The sequence below is a fragment of the Dendrobates tinctorius genome, unplaced genomic scaffold (assembly GCF_039654945.1).
Source record: "Dendrobates tinctorius isolate UK_male_01 unplaced genomic scaffold, ASM3965494v1 ptg000070l, whole genome shotgun sequence".
NCBI classification, from domain to species: Eukaryota; Metazoa; Chordata; class Amphibia; order Anura; family Dendrobatidae; genus Dendrobates; species Dendrobates tinctorius.
In genome coordinates, this window is record NW_027361738.1 from 30,312,501 (window position 1) to 30,333,039 (window position 20,539).

Genomic DNA, 20,539 nt, shown 5'->3' on the forward strand with positions numbered 1-20,539 from the left:
CTGCCGCAGCACGGCTATAAAACTCCCGATAGAAAACCATGTAACATTTTATAGTCAATTAGCACTTTGGAATTAAAGGCATAGTAATTGTGATCCATTTACTCAAAAGCCGTCGTGTAGCACTTTCAGAAAAGGCGCTCTTAAATTACGTTTAACGTCAAGTACATGGCACACGCACAAGAAAATAAAAATCTTGTATTGATCCAAAGTTGCTTGTGGTTAAAGTCTGGCCGTTACTAAATAAGATCGCACTACCGGATACCTAACGCATTCGCATATAGCTAGGTGAATGGAAATCAATAGTGTTATTACATGGGGTTTTAAAGGAACGATAAACTAAAAGACCACATGACAATTAATGCTTCAAGACTTCGACTTATAGTTCTCAAGTTAATCTTTATCAAAAGGGATTACCAGTTCAGCTTTCATGTTTCATGATAATTTGACATGGGGCAAAAAATAAATAAATTGGTAATTGAGGGAGAATTCATTAGGGCATATTAGAAGGGAGTGTTGGCACAAAATGACTGTTCAAACCAAGCATAGGTGGTCAGTGCACCAAACCGCTCAGGGCAATTTGCGACCTACTTGTTTTCCTTCAATCTCCGCCAATTTCTTCCTTAATTGACAGATCTGGCTTTACAGGGAACATAGAAGGGCGTAGATGGATGTAAAACAATTAGTTGGGAAGGTGCACAGAATTGTTTGGCCACACCAAGTGGCTTTGAGGGCCTGCCCTTTTGTTGCTTAGTTTGAACAGTCATTTTGTGCTGACAGACTTTAAGGGCAGTCAGACTGCTATATAAATCGAAAGGAGACTTGAACAAGGTGCTAGGACTGGCCGGCAGCTCTCCCTACCCAAGTGTGACAGCCTCATATATGCAGCAGTCACGATTGGGTCAGAATAGCCGTAGGCCAGTCTGCGTACAGATTTCCAATCTTGCTCCGATTTATACGGCTGTCTGATTGATCCCTAAAGGAGATCACTTAACCACTGGATGGGTTTAAAATGTGTGATCACTAGGGGCAGCACCACCGGGACCCCTTAATTTCACCAAAACAGTGTTCCAAGCTTCTGTTGCTCCTCAATGCATAAGTGGCCACTATTCCATTCAACCTCCTCACTGCAGACATCTGCCCTTCCATTTCAAACAACGCCCGTGTGGTTAAGTGAGACAGAAAACCAATACAGGTGCTAAATATCTTTTGTAGAACAACCCCTGTAACGGGGGGGAGTTGGGTGTCAATAGAAACATGCCACCGTTTGTTAGGCAATCCCTGTATGTGTTGCGGCTGTCAAGCAGCTGTGAGACATGCAGGAGTGGGGACGCAAACATTTTTTTCGAGCATGTCGAAGACATTCTGTTAGCACCAGAGCATGTTCAGATAACACCTAATCCGTCCAAACACTGTCACTCATCACTAGTGATAACGTATTCCAAACCCAAGGGGATGTTAGCAGAGATTTGTCTCTTGGGAGACGTGAACCATTTTCTCTGCATGAAGTTGAACAATCTTAAGCAAAAGGCAAACCCCTGCTGTCCCCCAAAAAGCTTTATCTGTGTGAGACATGTACTGACAGACAGCTCTACTCTTCTCTGTGATCTGCAGGTACTGAGTAGAACATAGCAAAGCTGTGTGTCATTACAAACACCTCCATCAGCATTTAGAACAGCAGTTAGTGTTGGGGGAGGAGTGTGGTACAGCACAGCCTTGAGATATAAGCTGCAGGAATTCTTTATAACGACAAGTAGCTCTGCTCTTTTCTACACATTAGATGCCAGAAATCAGATGATGAGGAGAGCGTGGCTGTGTGTCATTACATATCTTGGACAGAGAAAGCCTGATCTGACCTCCTTTGGGGGGCATGTTCTTTCTTCCTCATGCATCGTGCCTGTTGCTTACGATTGGTTAACGTCATGCAGGAGTAAAAGTAAACGCCCCCTGGAGAGGAATCACTGGTCACACCCCCTCAATATCTGAACTTTACATGCCAATATCTTCACAACAGAGATGAGAAGTAAAAAATATAATATATATATTGTATTTAGTTCAGCAGCATCTATTATGGGTTGTGGCCAATTTAACATTCCTAAAATGTTTGGCAGGTTCTCTATAAGGGGCTGCTTCACAATAAAAACTACTTCAAGTCAGCCATGTAAAAAGTTCTATCCATGAGTTTGACTTCATATATCCCAGATGTTCAGCTGTTATTTGAACATTAAGGCCTGTTTCACACATCAGTTTTTCTGGTCAGTCTAAATCCGCCAAAATAGCGGAAAATGGATCCGCAGGCGGACTGACAGGAACGGCATCACCGGAATGGCGGATGTACGGATCCGCCTATGGTTAAAATTTAAAGGAACCCTCGCAGAGAGCGTATTGGCACGATACAGCAGAGTACCTGCATGTCGGAGCGGGGGTCCATGGCTGCGATATGAAGGCATTGCGCGATGAAGTCGCGGGAGTACAGCAGTGAAGGCATCGCGCGATAATGGCTGAAGTCACGGGAGTACAGCAGTGAAGGTATCGCGCGATAATGGCTGAAGTCACGGGAGTACAGCAGTGAAGGTATCGCGCGATAATGGCTGAAGTTGTGGGAGTAGAGAAGAGAGAGAGAATTTTCATCCAGCAGTGAGACTTGATTCAGGGTTAAAAGGGGAAAATGTGGATCCGGACAGTAAAAAAACGTTGCATGGTCCGTTCGGTGATCTCAGTGGACGCCAACATTTTGGCGGATCCGCACAAATACGGACGCAACGGACGATCATCAGTCAAAATCCGCCGATAATGAAAGTCAATGGGGAAAAAAACGTATCTGCCAATAAAAATGGCGGATCCGTTTTTTTGGCAAATCGGCGGATCTTGACTGATTGTGAAAAACTGAAGTGTGAAACAGGCCTAAGCTTACGCCAAGCCATAGTCACCTGCTACAGCAGCCTCTGCAGGAGAAATGCAGTATTACAGTTATCATACAAATCTATGGTGTCAACCAGATGAGAGCCGGTGTTTACCGAGCTCTCAGACGCATCTACAAAGGGGGTCACAAATAGCATGAGGGGCCTCCATGAGAAGTGAACTAATAGTTTCTTATGAGACTGCTCCTTTAATAAAGAAAAGGGAGTTATTTGGGGAGATAAAAGTAAGTAAAACTCATTGTTGGCCATAGTTCTAACACTGCAGGATAAAAGCAGTGACCGGACAGTTATCTTTTGCTTTAGTTTGTTACTCTCCTTGTATGGCCCACACAAAAATATGAATATGGCAATGATGCAGCGTGAATATGTCAATGTATGAATCTTGTGGCGTATTCCATGACCAGGTCACTCTTCTAGTGTTACCGAAAGACCGCGCATAAATCCCAAGTCTGCAGAGGACAATCATAGGTCACTGATAAACGTCTACGTGGAAAAAAAAACTATGTCAAACTCGTCACTAGATGTGGCTCCATTATGCCCCTCTGGATTATCCAGAAGAGTTGTGGATATCTATTGCCTTCAATTTCTTACCGTCAAAAGAGAGAACCTTAATGCCGGTGACACCAAGTGGTCTTCCCAAGCTCCGAAAGGGTCAGACTCACCTCATTAAGGTCAACATGACCATAGGGAGGCTTCCGATGGCGGTACATCCAGAAGGCCAGGAGTATGGCTATAGTCAGAACGACAATAGGAAGAAGGGAATACACCAGGATGTTCAGCACTGAAGCCGACTGCTGAGTCTTCGGGTCAAAGGTTTCTGCAAATCAGGGATAAAAATGGAATTAAAATCAAGAAATGCTAAAAAGCGGCAGTACATGCATGTGTGACTTCATAGTACCATCAATCCAAGGATTGGTCTGAACAATATCCCGCCATGCATTTATCCAATCTATTATTAGCCCTATATAATAATAGGTCAAAAACAGCTTCTTCACCTGCCCGGCAGGATTCCAGAGCATCTCCCATCCAGACCTTGCTGACATCACTCTACCATCTGTCGGGGAGCAGCTGCAAACTGGTAAACGTGGGCAATGCCCTTTAATAAACTAAATTTAACCCCGTCGACTTAAAAAATAACCCAGGTTCTTTCTTCGTTACCATGTCTATTATATACTCTCATAAAATTCTAGTAATGTCCTAATGTTGTAGGGCCGGCGGATTACCGGGCCTGGCAATGGTGGGATCTGCTGCACCGGACGGCGGAGCTTCCCCAGGGAATGCGTGTGCTGGGTCTTAAATAGGACTTTCTGCTTCCCTGATTTATTTCAGTCTGCATTGTGTCTCTGGCATCAGCCCAGCACAAGGGACCTTTAAAACATACAAAAGGCACAAAACAATGCAATGCAAGTTCTACGCCATGGAGAGTCTGGAAAGTAAATCACTCCACCACCCCAAGCTCACCCGGCCCGTGATGCCACAAAACTGCTGTTTATCCAGGGGGGGGGCAGGACCGGCCATTTGTTGAATTCTAAGTGAACCAAGGGAACTGGATTTACAGAGCCGGGGAGAGCTTTGCGGGGACGCATGTGAAAAGCTCTGACAAAGCAGACATTTATGTGCGAGGATAATACTACCACCACACACCCCATATATTATGTATAACACAACTTAGGATTCAGCCCGGAGAGAGAAGCAGCTGTCCAGAACGCTTACATTTATCCCTTTATGGGTGGAAAAGACGTAGATTATAGCAGGCAGACATTTTATACACTCCAGGTTAAAAGGCTTTACGGGTTTAACAAACTGCCTACACTTATGCGAAAAAAAAAAGTTTTAAATTACATTTTCTTTTGCAGCCACTTCTCTATGTTGCCATTTTTCAGGAAAGTTGAATGATCACAATGACTCCAGCCAGAGACCTGAACGCCAAATCCGCCTAGCTATGGGTACATTATATGTATTCCACGTCCTTCTAGAGCGCCATCATTTTCCACAGTGCTCAAGAGACATCATCCATTCCTACAGGGCCGCCTGTCTGGGCACACTCCTCATTTGCTTGTTTTTATTTTATTTTTTTTTAAAAAGTGCAACTACAAAATAACTTTTTTTTTTTTAACCTTGGGGGTAAGTTTTATATTTTAGTGGAAATCAAATCAAAATTCAATTTCAATTCTGTGTTAATTTCCACACTTGCATAACACCAATATGAAAACATTGCGTCTACCAATGTAGGACTATACCTGGTGTAAGCAGGTTTCCTTTTCCCCAAACTTTGTAGTGATCAATTGTTAGTTTACCACAAACAGAGGTTCTGGAAGGGTAAGTGCCAAAATATTAAGTAAACCCCCATCCACTGGATAGCTTACATTTGCTGGATCATCGACTATTGGGATGTCCAACAGTCCCAAGATCAGAGCTCTAGATCCTAGGAGAACGGCTTTCTAGAGCCTCCTCATGATTGGAGTGGGGGCTCATATGTCCGACCTTCACTCCATTCATTGTCCATGGGACTTCCGGAGAGAAAGCCAAGGACTGTACTCTGCTATTTCCAGCAGTCCCATTGCCAACACACACCTACGCTCCATTCAAGATGAAGCTCTTCAGGGCCAAGCTGCCTTGGGCTTATGGTAGGACCTCATGGTTGGACAGTAATGTATCCAACATCCTAACTTAAAGAAGCACTCCCACTAACATTTTTATTTTTTATATGTTTGTATATATGCATATAATGTTGCGCGAGTGTATTAATATACTCATCTACCGCCGCTTTGTTCGGTGTCCAGCGTCGTTCTTCTGCTCTTCTGAACGCCATCACCACATTGCAGATTCTTCCGGGTCACGCTGTGCTCTGCGTAACCCACAAGTGACTTTTAGGGTGTGTGCACACGCTGCGGATTCTGTTGCGGATCCGCAGCAGTTTTTGCTGTGGTGTAAAGTACCTTTATTTTCTATGGAAAGCAAAAACCGCAGTGCAGATGGTGCAGAGTTTTCTGCGCGGATTTGCTGTGGTTTCAAAACCGCAGCATGTCACTTCTTTGTGCGGATTCCGCAGCGTTTTCACTCCTTCTCCATTGTAGAGGTGATAAACCGCCGGGGAAAACCGCAGGCTAATCCACAGATAAACTGCAGGTCTTTTGACCTGCGGATTTACCTGCAGATTTTGCAGAATCCGCAGCGTGTGCACACAGCCTTAGAACATGCTTATATGGAGTGTCAGAACGGAGCGCCACAGGCTTTCATTGTAACAGTGACTTTGGCTCACGCATAGAGTTTAGAATGAACCGGGTAGTCTCATTTGCGGTGACGTCACTGAGTAGAGCAGAACGGTGCTGGACTCCGGAGAAGCGGCTGTAGAGAAGTATATTAATTCACCACATTATATGCATATATACACACATTTAAACAATACAATTGTTAGTGGAAGTGCTTCTTTAATATTTTAGGGATAACCCTTTAAGGCCTGTTCATAGCTTCAGGATTTGGCATACTGGTGGTTGGGCACAAAAAGTTATTTTTTTCTTTTCAAACTTTTTTACATACTAGTTCCCACATTAGTTCACAAATCCGCATCCCACGAACCTCTCGAAGAACAATGTTGGGAGAAGTTCTCAACATTTTCTAAACTAGTAACACCTGAGTACTTCACTATGGATCTTTTGCAAGTAAAAGGAGGGCAGGGGGGAAATGAACCAGGTGCCCGTCTCTTACATTCAATGGCTCCGCAATCTGCTAAACCTCTCCTTATGGTCGCAGTAAAAGGTTGCCCGGTATGACACATGACTTGACTGAATAGGAGACACTTTCCTTTGTTTGTCGGAGGTCACTTTGAGAATGGGCTCAGCCTGAGAATTGCTGATGTGCAGTTATTCCCAGCACCACGTATAATGAAAGCCTCTTTGATTCTGTATGGAAAAGTTATTGATTGAATGGCTTTTCTTTGGTGACAAGGTGCCATCTGTTCGCTCCAACAGATCGCACACAAAGAAAAAAAAAAACAAAAGCTATGAACGAAAAAGTACAGTTTTTGTTACAGAGTGAAATACACATGTGCTGAGATTGTGCTGCTCTCTCACATATTCAGGAGAGCCCCCACAAGACACGACCGCCCGTCACCTGGATCCGCTCCCCGCCCGGATCATTGCCGTTTGCTGCCTGCAATTATTAATGAAAACCTGCAGCACTTTCATCAGCTCCACAATCTCAGGAAAAAAAGGCCATAAAAATGTACGTTGGATCTTGATATAAATGGCGTCTTTGTAATTTCGGTAGCATTCTATATTATCAAAAGCCTAGAAACTATGGAACGAGCCCAAGAATTTTCTTAAAAGCATTTTCAATTTCTAGAGGCTGAATACTTTTTAATAAAAGAAAAACGCTCCAACTTATAAACCTACTCGAGGTTTCAATTCCTCAATATTTTCAGTATCTCTGGTTGCTGTCAAAGGAGGAGAGTCTGGTTCATATCCAAGGGCAGCAGGAGGGCAGGCCGGAACAGGTCCAAGGTGAATACGACTAGATCTGCTGTGGTCTGGGCAATCATCGATGAGCTACCGAAACAAAACCTGGCATGATACACTGTGACAAGTGCTCCGGAAAGGAAAGAGCTGTCAACTCGGATCAGGACAAGGTTGAGTTTACATGCCGCAGGGTCTAAGCAGAAATGTTCTCATTCACGCACAGTAATCATAGAATGGTAGTGTTGGAAGCAGGATTCACTAAATTATCCCAGACAGATGTCTGTCCAGCCTCTGTTTGAAGACTTCCATTGAAGGAGAACTCACCACCTCTCCTGGTAGCCGGTTACACTCATTGATCAACCTAACTTTCAAAAAGTTTTTCTAATATCCCCTCTAATAATCAGAGAGGGGATGTTAATGATTTTAACATTGATGGCCTATCCTTAGAATAGGTCATCAATGTGTGATCAGTAGGGGTACAACATCCGGCGCACTCTCACCGATCAGCTGTTTCCAGTGTTGACAGCAGGCAGAACGGCTCAGTTGTGGAGCTGCACAGCTCTGTCAACGCAATGGTGGCTGTGGCTGGGTATGGAATATCCGCCCCTATTATTTTGAATAAGGGCAGATTGTGCAGTACCCGGCCAAGACCACGATTGGGTTGACTTGAGCTGTGCAGCTCCACAACTGAGCAGCTCTGGACGCCGCCACCAGGAACAGCTGATCGGTGAGAGCGCCAGGTGTTGTACCCTGGCTGATTAGACATTGATGACTTATCCTAAGGATAGCCCACTAATATTAAAGTGCTCGATAATCCCTTTAAAAATAAGGCCTGACACAACTAGAAAACAGAATTCCAATGGATGCTTTTTTTTTGCTTTTTTAAACCTTTAGGGTAATTGCACAACATCTTGTTTTAAGAGTGCTCCGCCTGAAAAAGTGCTAAACACTAAAAAGAATATATGCACAGCCTGCTGTGAATAGGCTCAGCCTGTTTGAGATTCTGTTAGTGACAGGTTCATTCTTCAGGTGGCTCTTGGAGCCAATCAAAAACGACCAAAAAGACACCAAAGATGCTTTATGAAAAAAAAAAAAAAAAAAAGTTGTGTATACAGCACAGGAGGATAGTAAGCCTAGGCTAAGGCCATGTTCACACGCTTTTAGTGTTAATAAAAAAACAAAACTGCATTTTATAGTACCAGCAACGAGAAGGAGATGTCAAAAGTCTCATCCACATGCTGGGTTGGTTACCTTTTCCTTTTTTTCTTTTTCTTTTAGCTACTGCACATTTTTAGACATCGGCATCATATCAATTTCTTCACTCATTCATTCACATTAATAGAAAAAAACAAAACAAAAAAAAAAAAAACGTGCGTTAAAATGCACTCTCTGTATGCAGCATTTTTTTTTCTTCCTTTCAAACCTGCAGAAAAATCTCCAAAAAAAACGCTGCATGTGAACATACCTTTATAGAGGTAACAAGGGACATTAAAACGCTACAACAATTAGGATTTAGGCTGTGTTCACACGTAGTGTTTTTTTTTCTTTTCGCGGATTTGCCAAAAAATCTGCTCAAAAAACGCTTAAAATAAGCTTCCCATTCATTTCTATGCATTTTGCACATATTGATGCGTTTTTTACCGCAAAAAAAAACGCTTTGCGGTATAAAACGCAGAATGCTCATTAATTTTGCGGAAAATTCCGGGTTTCTAGCTATGTTCTATGGGTCTGGAAACGCGCGGAAAAAAAACGCACCAAAAACGCGCAGAAACCGCACGGGAAAAAAAACATGCGTTTTCTGGGAAGGAGTCCGGTTTTTATGTAGAAATTTCTGCATACGTGTGCACGTAGCCTTACATAGAAAGAGAAGACTGAAAATTATATAAAAGTGCTGAATACCAGAAAAACACCCCGAACTGGAAACTACATCAGGGTGAAAGTTATTTTGCATGTGAACATAGAAAGTTGTAGAGATTGCTGAGCTGCAATACCAAATCAAGACTACAGACAACAGAGGGCGCTGTTTTTAGGTCATGCAAGTGTAGTACTTCATTCACTCCGGTCCCTGACTCATAGAGCCACAACTCTATTATCATACGCCAAAACATATTTGCCTACATTTTAAAGCAAAAACTTACCCACATCAGGCAAATGAGTAAATTTCTCATTACAATAGTTCCCATCACAACAGCAGAAAAATACTTGGGGATTCTCTTCCTTCGCTACACATTGAGGCCTAGAAATAAACAACAAGACAAGGAAATTTAACACTAAGCAGGCATAAAACAGTCACAAGCAGCCACGCTGCGGTTAGCGGAGCAGTAGCCAGTAATCGGCTGCAGCGGTCACGCATCAACGTCACATTATCACTGTAGCAAAACAAAGGTCAGCGGGAAATCCAGAGAGGCGGAGGATTTTACAGGTAAGTAACACTGCGTCATGGCTCTAGCCCCATTATTAGCCGATGCCGTCAACCGAATTTGGCCCTGCGGATCCGCAGCTGTTTTCCATGCGGTGTGCAGTACCACGTAAACCTATGGAAAACCAAAACCGCTGTGCACATGCTGCGGAAAATTCTGCGCAGAAACGCAGCGGTTTATTTTCCGCAGCATGTCAGTTCTTTGTGCGGATTCCGCAGCGTTTTTACACCCATTACATTCTAGGAATCCGCAGGTGTAAAAACACAGGCGAAATCCACACAAAAACTGCAGAAAATCTGCAGTAAATCCGCAGGTCATTAAAGGCTAGTTTCACATTAGCGTTTACGCCCGCAGCGTCGGGCTGCGCATGGCCGCCGCTAAGCCCTGCCCCCTGCCGCGCCTCCGCCGGTAGCTCCGCCTACGGACACATGACGCTGCATGCGTCCCCTATCTTTATCACTGGGGACGCAGGCCGTGCGCAGTATGCTTTTGGCGGCGCATGTGTCCTTTTGACGGTGTACAGAGCGCAACCAAATTGCAACCTGTTGCATTTGGCGCTGGTTGGCGCAGCGTCAAAAGGACGCATGCGCCGCCAAACGCATACTGCGCACGGCCTGCGTCCTCAGTGATAAAGATAGGGGACGCAGGACGCATGCAGCGTCGTGCGTCTGTAGGCGGAGCTACCGGCGGAGGCGCGGTAGGGGGCGGGGCTTAGCGGCGGCCGTGCGCAGCCCGACGCTTCGGCCGTAAACGCTAATGTGAAACTAGCCTAACCTGCGGATTCTGCACAAAAAATTCCGCACAGCAATCCGCAATGTGTGCACATACCCTTAACGATCAAGTTTTAGACATAGAATTGGTAAGAGTTACTCACAGTGCTGACATCTACACGTATACACACAGTGCATGTCCAGATAAATATGTTAAGGTATACACACAGTGTATGCAGATATACATGTAAGAGTATACACAGTGTATGCATAGATCTATATGCAAGGATATACACAGTATGTCCAGATATACATATGTAAAGGTATACACATAGTGTATGTCCAGACATATATACAGTTGTGTTAAAGTTTACATACCCAGGGAGAACTTTTGCTTTAGTGGCCTTTTTGCAGATAATATGAATGATAACACCAAAACTATTTATCTACTCAGTTAGTGGTTGGGTGAAGCCATTTATTGTCAAACTACTGTGTTTTCGCTTTTTAAATCATAACGACCACCCAAAATATCCAACTGACCCTGATCAAAAGTTCATATCCCCTTTTCTTAATACCGTGTATTGCCCCCTCTAACAATAATGACAGCTTGAAGTCTTTTGTGGTAGTTGTGGATGAGGTTCTTTATTTTCTCAGATGGTAAAGCTGCCCACTCTTCTTGGCAAAAAGCCTCCAGTTCCTGTAAATTCCTGGGCTGTCTAGCATGAACTGCGCGCTTGAGATCTCCCCAGAGTGGCTCAATGATATTGAGGTCAGGAGACAGATGGCCACTCCAGAACCTTCACTTTGCTCTTCTGTAGCCAATGACATGACAAAAAAACTGACTGGCACAGCCAAACTAATGTGAATAGGTGCATACCAAGAGGAGCTACCCCCATATACAATATACAAAGAATGGTTGCACTCTATCATGCTAAGACATGTCAATGCGGAATATATGTAATTAGAATTTCAATACAGCTTTAGAATTACAGAAAAAATATATGAGACTCTTAGCATAAAATTTGGCCAAATATTATCTGCCCACCAGCCAATGTCAAGGCGGCCTCAAATCTGATGGGTACCTACACTGTGTGAATACCTCTCTAAGGCTGATATCTGAATTCCTGGGTGAATGTGGATACCTCTGTCAGCAATGCCTGCGTTTATGGGTAAGTAGGGACCTGCTATAATTAAAATCACCACCTGGTGGAGGGCGGAGTGCTCGGTCAGTAAGCTAACATACAAAAGACAGATATTTGTATATTGTAGCCAATGACATGTCGGCTTGGCCTTGTGCTTTGGATCGTTGGAACATCCAAGTACATCCCATGCGCAGCTTCCGGACTGATGATTGCAAATTTTCCTTCATTATATGCGGATTACGTGCTGCACTCATCTTTCTTTCAACTCTGACCAAGTTTCCTGTGCCTTTGTAGCTCTCACATCCCCAAAAGCATCAGCGATCCACCTCCATGTTTTATAGTAGGAATGGTGTTCCTTTCATCATAGGCCTTGTTGATTAGAGATGAGTGAATTTGGTTGGGCTCCCTCTTATTCAGCAAGCTATAGTGCTTGCTGAAAAAGCTGCAGAGGGAAACCGGCTTCCTGAATCATGCCGGCTGAACAGCTCTATTGTTGACGTCTCTCCAAATGTAACGTTTATGGTTGTGGCCAAAAAGTTAAATTTTAGTCTTATCACTCAAAATTACCTTGTTCCAGAAATTTAGAGGCTTGTCTTTGGGCTGTTTTGCATATTGTAGCTGAGAAACTTTGTGGCATTTGCGCAGTAATGGCTTTCTTCTGGTAACTCGACCATGCAGCCCATTTTTCTTCAAGTGCCTCCGTATTGTGCATCTTGAAACAGCCACACCGTTAGTTTTCAGAGAGTCTAGTATTTCAGCTGATGTTATTTGTGAAATTTTCTTTGCATCCCGAACAATTTTCCTGGCAGTTGTGGATGAAATTTTTGTTGGTCTACCTCACTGTGGTTTTGTTTTTACAGAGCCCCTGATTTTCCATTTGTTAATCACAGTTTGAACACTGCTGACGGGCATTATCAATTCCTTGGATATCTTTTTGTATCCCTTTTTGTATCCCTTTCCTATTTTATACAGTTCAACTACCTTTTCCCGTAGATTCTTTGACAATTCTTTTGCTTTCCCCATGGCTCTCAATCCAGAAATGTCAGTGGCTGGATTAAAGATGCAAGAGTCTGTCTGGATCCCAAGAACTCAGCGTCTATGCACAAACACTGATTACAAGCAAACAGGTCACAGGTGAGGATCTTACCTATAGTAGCCATTGAAATCCATTTGTGTCAATTTCTGTGCATGTTATCAGGCCAAAATCACCAGGGTATGTAAAGTTTTGATCAGGGTCATTTGGATGTTTTGGTTGTCACTATGATTTAGAAAGGGAAAACACAGTAGTTTGACAATAAATAGCTTCACCCAACCATTAACCATGAGTGGAGAAAAAGTTTTGGTCTTATCATTCATATTCTCTGAAAAAAGGCCAAGAAAGCAAAAATTCTGCCGGGGTATGTAAACTTTTGAGAATAACTGTACGTAAAGGTATACAGTGTATGTCCAGATATACATATGTAAAGGTATACACACAGTATGTACAAATCTAAAAGTATACACATAGTGCAAGCACAAATATATGTAAGGGTATACACAATGTATTTACAGATATATATGTAAAGGTATACACACAGTGTATGCACAAATATATACGTAAAGGTATGTAGACAATGTATGCACAGATATACATGTGTAAAGGTATACACACAGTGTATGCACAGATATAGATACATAAAAAGTATACACAAAGTATGCACAGATATAAATGTAAAGGTATACACAGCGTATGCACAGATAAAGCCACAGCACATTATCCAAGGGAACAATCTGCTTTAGCGGCTGGGTGTCTGCACAGCATCTGATGTGGTTTCTTCCCTCTATATAGGATTGTTATTTGAAGTCCATTTCTTTTTATCCTGTTTCATCTGGTTGATGGCAGATATTTACTGTTCGAGACAAAACCTTCAGTGCAGGCAATGCTTATCTCATTGACAGCACATGTGAGCTACCTGTATCTCACGGGATCCCAGACACAAATCCCAGTCTGTATGATCACGCCATTTATATATGAGGTTACACATTTTGCAAATACAAATTCCAAACATCAGTCATTTAGTAAAACCACCGTCTCAGCTTCACGGAGCTTTCATGTGCATGTAAAAAAGTATGGGGGGGGGGGTTGAGGTTTGCACATTGCAAAAATAACATACAAGTATAGATTATAAGTAGAGATGAGCGAACCCCTGAATGTTTGTGTTCGGCAAGCAGTTAAAAAAAAGGTTTGGTTTGGGTACCAGAACAGTACCCGAGCACAAACCTGAACCCCATTCACTTGAATGGGGGGCCAGAACATCCAGTGTTTGCCACGCTGTCATGTGCATGACAAAGCAGCATACACTGCCTCTGATCTGCGCTAAAATCACCAGTCAGAGCCACAGTTCCCACGGGTTTCCCTGTATCCCCGTTATTAGCGTCAGCAGGCATAGACTGATGGGAGTAGTACCAGAGGTGAACTTTTGCTCATTTGATAGCGTGGGAACCGTGGCTCTCTGACTGATAGTAGTGATTTAGTAGTCTCATCAGCTGACGCCTGCTTACCTGCGGTAAGCTTTTTACTGCGAGTCACAGCTGCGGGGTCACGCAGACATCTGAGAGCGTGACCTTGCAGCGCTCTGATGGACAGTAACGATCTTACAGACAGTAACATGATAGCCAATCAGAATCATCGTAAGATCCCGGCCTTAGTGGAAACGCAATAATTTACCGCATTTTAGGGAAAATACTCGGAAATCCGAATGTGCAGCGTTTGTGTCAACTTTGAGATTGGCAAATGCTTTCCAAACAAGTTCGTTCATCTCCAATTATAGGATATTTCAGTGTTCACTAGTGTTATGTCACTAGTGGGATATGACTTAAATGGTCCACTATTCCACATTAAATGTGTATAGGTGCCTTCTGAGTCTACCCTTCCAGCGAATGTCAGATTCAAGACAAGGATTAGTCACACGACCACATTCTTTTGTATCCACAGTAGAGAGGCTGCCAACAGAGGCCAACTTTCCACCTAACATTGAGTATGTATGCTCGGGTGAGTGTGCATGTGCATTGGGAGGACGACTAACCACTGTCTAAAGGCCCACTTACACAGACTAATGTCGGCTGAACCCACCGATACAGACCAGTTCGGATGACGGTCTAATGTGTATAGGGGCACTGGCCGACTGATTGTTGGGAGAGATGTTGATCGCATTTGTCCAATTTTGGAGTGCCTATTACATTATTCTCCCTATAGGCTATAGAGACCAGAGGAGCGGTCAGCCAAACAAATGCTCCTGTGTATTGGGGAGTTGGCTGAGATGGCTGTCTCCTGAATAATCGACCAAAGAATCGTTCGGCCTAGTGTATGTTCAGCTGCATGGGCGCCTTAAGGGCCCCGTTACACACTTCAATGTCCCAACAATCCGACGTGGATGGGGTCGCTGGAACATAGTTAGCTGATCGCTGGTGAGCTGTCACAGACAGACTCACCAGCGATCAGGACCAGCAAGCACGCTGGTATCCGGGGTAAACAGCAGGTATCTAAAGCACCGTGCGGCGCTTAGTTACCCAATGTTTACCCTGGATACCAGCTTCCAGCGTCTGCTGTATGGCGCTGGGAGCTCGCTGATCGTTGGTCTCTCGCTGTCACATGCAACGATGTGTGCTGCCCAGCAGGAGACCAACGATAGATTTCTGGCCCAGACCATTAGGCAACGATTAACGATCAGCCAACTGATCCTTGTACATCTGACCTCAGGAAGAGGTCATGGAATGGACCTCGAAACGCGTTGTCTTTGTATGCACCATGAAATAAAGCATTGATATTGGAACCTACTCCTAGAATCGACTGGATTTCCTCCATTTGAGGGTTGAAGTATAGCAGCACGGGAACCAGGTGTTTTTTTTTTTCCCCTTTTGGGATCTCTTCTTTCAGTACATTTTTCAAGTGTTTTTTGGCATCTGGTCTTGAAGGAAATTAATTGGAATAAATCTGGTTATTTCTCATCTCAACTGCTACACTTCCTCCCATTACTTCTAAAATGGTCATTGTTTTGCCTAGTGCAGCCAAATGCTCATGTTCAGAAGCAACGGGGCAGTAAGACTAGTGGAGTTTGTCACATATACACTTATCCTAAAAGAACCAGATTCAGTATATTATTTTTTTGCTCAAAATTTTGGGAAAATTTTGGTTAATACAATATGGCAACTATTACAGTTTCATCGTGTTCCTTACTGTGACTCCCCATAAATTGCCAATCCTCCTGCCTACGATGCACCAAACCACAGCGAAACGGGGAAGCCCTGAAATAACGCTGGAATCGTCACAAAACCTGTATCGCCGGATATTTTAATATTAGAAATCTTGGTACTTTTTAATTATGGGAAATTTATGGATCTACTCGAGAAGCACCAGGGACAGCCACATAAAAATGAGCGGTGGAAGACGAAGAATATTTTGGACTTCGTCAAGGCGGCTTGAGCCTCACTTATAATGCACAGAGCAGATTTATTCCTATATGTGTAGGGCAGATCGGAGCACACTTATTAGACATAGCACCATGTTATATAACTGGCATGAATGCGTCCACCAGTGACAATGCCATTTCAGTAAAAAAGAAGAAAAAAAAAACTCATTCGACAAGAATATGTCATGTTTATGGTGCACTCAAGAGAGCAGCTGTCAGAAACATGGGGACCCGGCTTCCAGGGAGATTTATTGATCGAGTCATGTGGTTTTCAGCATAGTATGTAAGGAGAAGGGAAGAAATAATTACTACATGGAGCAGGCAAGTCTCACGAGGAAGGGCACAGCTTCAAATCTCATAAAATACATGATAATCTACTGTGAAATACCGCGAGTCACACTTCCAAATAACGCTGAAAAGGCGTTAAAGGGACCAGGACCAGACCGGAGCAGGGTAACCAACCCTATAACAAACGGATCTCTGTTTGTTTGTCTTTACAATTATTATTTTTACATGTGCAAAACTAGATCCATGTAAAAAAACTGATGGTGGAACACAATACAGGGAGGAGAAAAAGCTATGAAAGGCAAGACGTGAGAAGTCCGCTGAGTCAGGAGTTTCGGATGTTGAATGTACGGGCCTTACAGGAGGAAAGATTGCAATTCCAATCAATTTATTGGGTCCTGTCCAGTAGTAATTGCAGAGAGTTCATCTACTGACCAAAAGGTCAATCAGAAACAGCTCCCAAACAATTAATTACCTCTGACATATTGGAGTGACATGGAGTTCTGGTCCGGGCGCCGAGACTCCACTGATTGCCTAAACAAAAGGGCAAAATGGCTCAGCGGTTCAGGGTTGATTCATTTCTAAAAGTCCTCAAAAAGTGGATCATGTGGTGTATGGATCCATTAAGAAAAAAATCTCTAGATCTTATAAAGGGGCTGTGGTTGTGATTTAAGATTTAAATAAAAAAAAAAAAAAAAAACACGCAACACTTTCTTCACAGACTGCACAAAGCTACAACCCCCTTTAATGGCTGCTGGCGGAGGAACATGTGACCAGATCTGTCATCAGCCTCCTCCAATAGAAAACCTCAAATGAGAAAACGGCTTTTCCATTGGAGGAGACGGAGAGGTCTGGTCACATGTTAGAATAAAGATAATGTGCCCAACCCAGTTAAACCATTCTGCATTCAGCAGTACAAAGTGTAACACAGCAGCTAAAGAAGGCAAGCGGTGCAACATTTTTTAAAGACACCCAACTGCAAAAATGATTTCTTGCCTCAACTGCAGGAATCTTTTAGCAGGTTTTTGCTATGGAATTTGTGGATAGCAGGAGAGAGGCCGAGACACAGAATTCAGGGATGTGTCACTTGTCAAAGTGTGTGCTGTTTATTAACTGTGAATCACTAATAGATTAACATTGCTGGACTAGTCCGGCAACAAAGCACATCACTGTCTATATGGACTTTGTATATACAGAGCCTGGTGGGGGCGGGGTTAGCTTTCTCAGCTCGGCTTCATTCTATATATAAAAGCTCTGATTTCATCAGAACGGCTGCACCCAAGTAAACCACTGTATTGTTTGGATTATAAGATGCACCTTTTATTCCCCAAAATTTAGGAGGAAAATGAGGGTGCAACTGATAATCCAAATGTGACTTACCAGCTGCGGTGAAGCGGTGTCACAGGAAGAGTCAGAGTCACTGCTGCAGGTGGGAAGGCGGTAGGAGTGTGCCGATGCTGTGTGCCCCGTGATGGGAGGAGTGGATGTCCCGGGGCTGCAGAGATCTCAATGTGTGTATGTGCCACCTCCGAATGCTATTTTACTGAAGCCCACAGCAGGGAAGAATAGGAAGGGGATTCTGTTGACTGGCCGATATTTTATGTAAGCACACGGCCCACTGCCAGGACACCCCCTGCTCCCAGCAAGGGGCCCATAGCATCTCCCCACTCCTGCTGCCCCGGCCAGTCTCCTGTATCAGCGCCGCTGCCTCCTGTGACGCCGCTCCACTCCCTTCCCCGGGATGCTACTGTAAAATCTGTCTATAAAAACGCACCACCATTTTAATATTTAAAAAAAAATATATATTTTCCTCCACAAAATGTGTTGTGCGTATTCTTGCCTGCAAAAGACGTTAAGCTATACAATCGCTGGATTCAGCTTTTCTTTGCCTACATGAAGTTGCTGACAGATTCCCTTTGAGAAAAATAAAATGGCCTCAAAGCTGGACAACCCCTTTAAGACTCTTTTTTTCATTTTTTTTTTTACTTTCCCAATGAAGTAGCAGTATGAGCTCTTTTTGCAAGAAAATTAAAATTTTTAGATGACATTTTGCAAAATAATCTTCTTAGTAGAATGTAAATGTAGCAAAAGAATTACCGGTACTAACCATCTACAACTATTTTTCACATGTCAAAGTCAGACATTGTGAGGGTTTAGGACCATATCGTAAAGTAACGTTAAAGGGGTTGTCCACTCATATACTACCAGTCCTCTAGGTGACTCCTCACACTGTGTACACTGCGAGCAGCAGTCACATGCAGGGCTGTGGAGGCGGAGTCGTGGAGGCGGAGCCCATTTAGGTGGAGTCAGAGGTTTGGCTTACCGACTCCACTGCCCTGGTCACATGTGAACGCAAGTATGTGACAGGACAAGGCTTGTTCTAGGTATCTGATGCTTATTTGGCCTCAAAATTCTTGGGTTTACTCAGAACAGATAACGATGTGCGGCAGTCTATAATGTACTCCAATGCAAACCCCAGATAGTTTCATAATAATTAAAATGTGAAAACAAAAAGCAACCAGTCTTTTCAATGATTCTTTTCTCTCAAATATTATTTATTTGCTTATAGGACTTAATTTTACAACGATTTACAGACATCACCGTCCCCATTGGGGCTTACGACTGAGCCACCGTGCCGCCTATATGACAAATGTGACATAATTCTCCAGAAAGGATCCTCGCTTCCACCATCCCGTTTCTTCCCTGTATACAACTAATGCATGTAAAAAATAATATTTTGAACTAATGGTTATAGAACTTGCTTCGTCTCCATTGCATAAAATGGTAATGAATCAACCTGTTTGGGGGATCGGTCCTGATGGTGACAGATAGGAGGAGACTGACGTCTGTTCTCCCTTCCGGAGTATCGATGAGGCTCTCATTCACTTCTAGATTTAAGTTCGGTCGATATTTTCTCATTAAATTGAAACATCTACACAATAAGTATGGGGCCCCCAATGTCCACCTTCATGGGGCTTTGTGCGATCGGGAGTGTGGTAATACTGTAAACATTCGCTGACTAATTTACAGAACGCAGACTAATAGCAGCAGCGGTATGATACACATAATTAGCATGCAAGCTGCAGTGAACAGTCAGCATTCATGTTTTAGTATGGAAACAGCTGTCACGTCATCGTAATAACTTCCCGATGTGTGGGAGGTGATAAAACATAATTAGCATTTAGCGCACTAATGCTGCAACAGAGAGAGAAAACTCATAGGTACAATATATTGTAGCCCATGTGCAGCCAATGTACTAGAAACGACACCATTTCGGTTTTCCAGTTCTTCTTCCATCCTTTTATTACAGATTAACTATGAAGATGAACAGGATCGCCACCGCACGCTTCCGGATTCCTGCAATTGTGAAGACTTTAGCTGGCTTCCACCCGGCGGTGCTCAGCAGCCCTGATACTCCTTAGCCTGATTTTGTGGTAGGTTTATGAAGATATGGTAGCGTTGAAATGTCACTTTGTCACCTGAAATAGTCCCCCTCTCGTCCATGTGATGTGCCTGCGGTACCAATACTGTCATGACTGCATGAATTCGGAAGTGTGCAGGGAATTTTATTCTACCCATCTACCACCACCTTCTACTATGTTCAACTTTGCTGATTAACTAGGCGGTGTTGTCGCAGAATTCCTTATGACGCTGGGTGATCCCACCATTGTTACAGCTGTAATGGGGACCCCTTCGTTGTTGCTAAGCTGGCTAGTGCATCAACTGCTGAATTATTTTAACCCATTTTAGGGTAGAGAACAACTAATCAGCTGACATTTTGGCCCTACTGATGCTGATGTAAGGCCACCAAAAGGTATATTCATATGAGCGACATGTCACAGTTAGTTAGTGCCATCCTACTCACTGAGCTTTCTGCTCTGTACCTCCCCGTGTTACACCCTCTATCCGAGTTGCCTCTTGCAGCACTCCCAGCACTGCTGTATCTTCCTTCTGTCTAATTCTGCCTATAGGGACGCGTGGGCAGACTCTGCAGGAAAATAACCTGCTGTGTCCTGCGAAGTTTTGCTTCTCTGGCCTACCCCCTGCCAGCAGGGGATTTATCCTCCCTCCACACCTTGCCTTAACTTAGGTTCCTAGTGCAGTACATCTCTAGTATCCCATTTAGGTGTATTACAGTTTGTATCTCCTCTTACCGACC

At 43.6% G+C, this 20,539-nt stretch overlaps 1 protein-coding gene across 2 annotated transcripts in view; it reads right to left on the reverse strand.

The window, feature by feature from the left end:
* The window catches only part of ACVR2B (activin A receptor type 2B), a 177,597-nt gene that overhangs the window by 26,571 nt on the left and 130,487 nt on the right, over positions 1–20,539 (reverse strand). For both annotated transcript variants that reach the window (XM_073581540.1, XM_073581541.1), the window contains 2 exons: positions 9,514–9,611; positions 3,581–3,735 (listed from right to left, as the gene is read on the reverse strand). In XM_073581540.1, the coding sequence (XP_073437641.1) occupies positions 3,581–3,735; positions 9,514–9,611 (253 nt within the window). The remainder of the gene's footprint in view (positions 1–3,580; positions 3,736–9,513; positions 9,612–20,539) is intronic.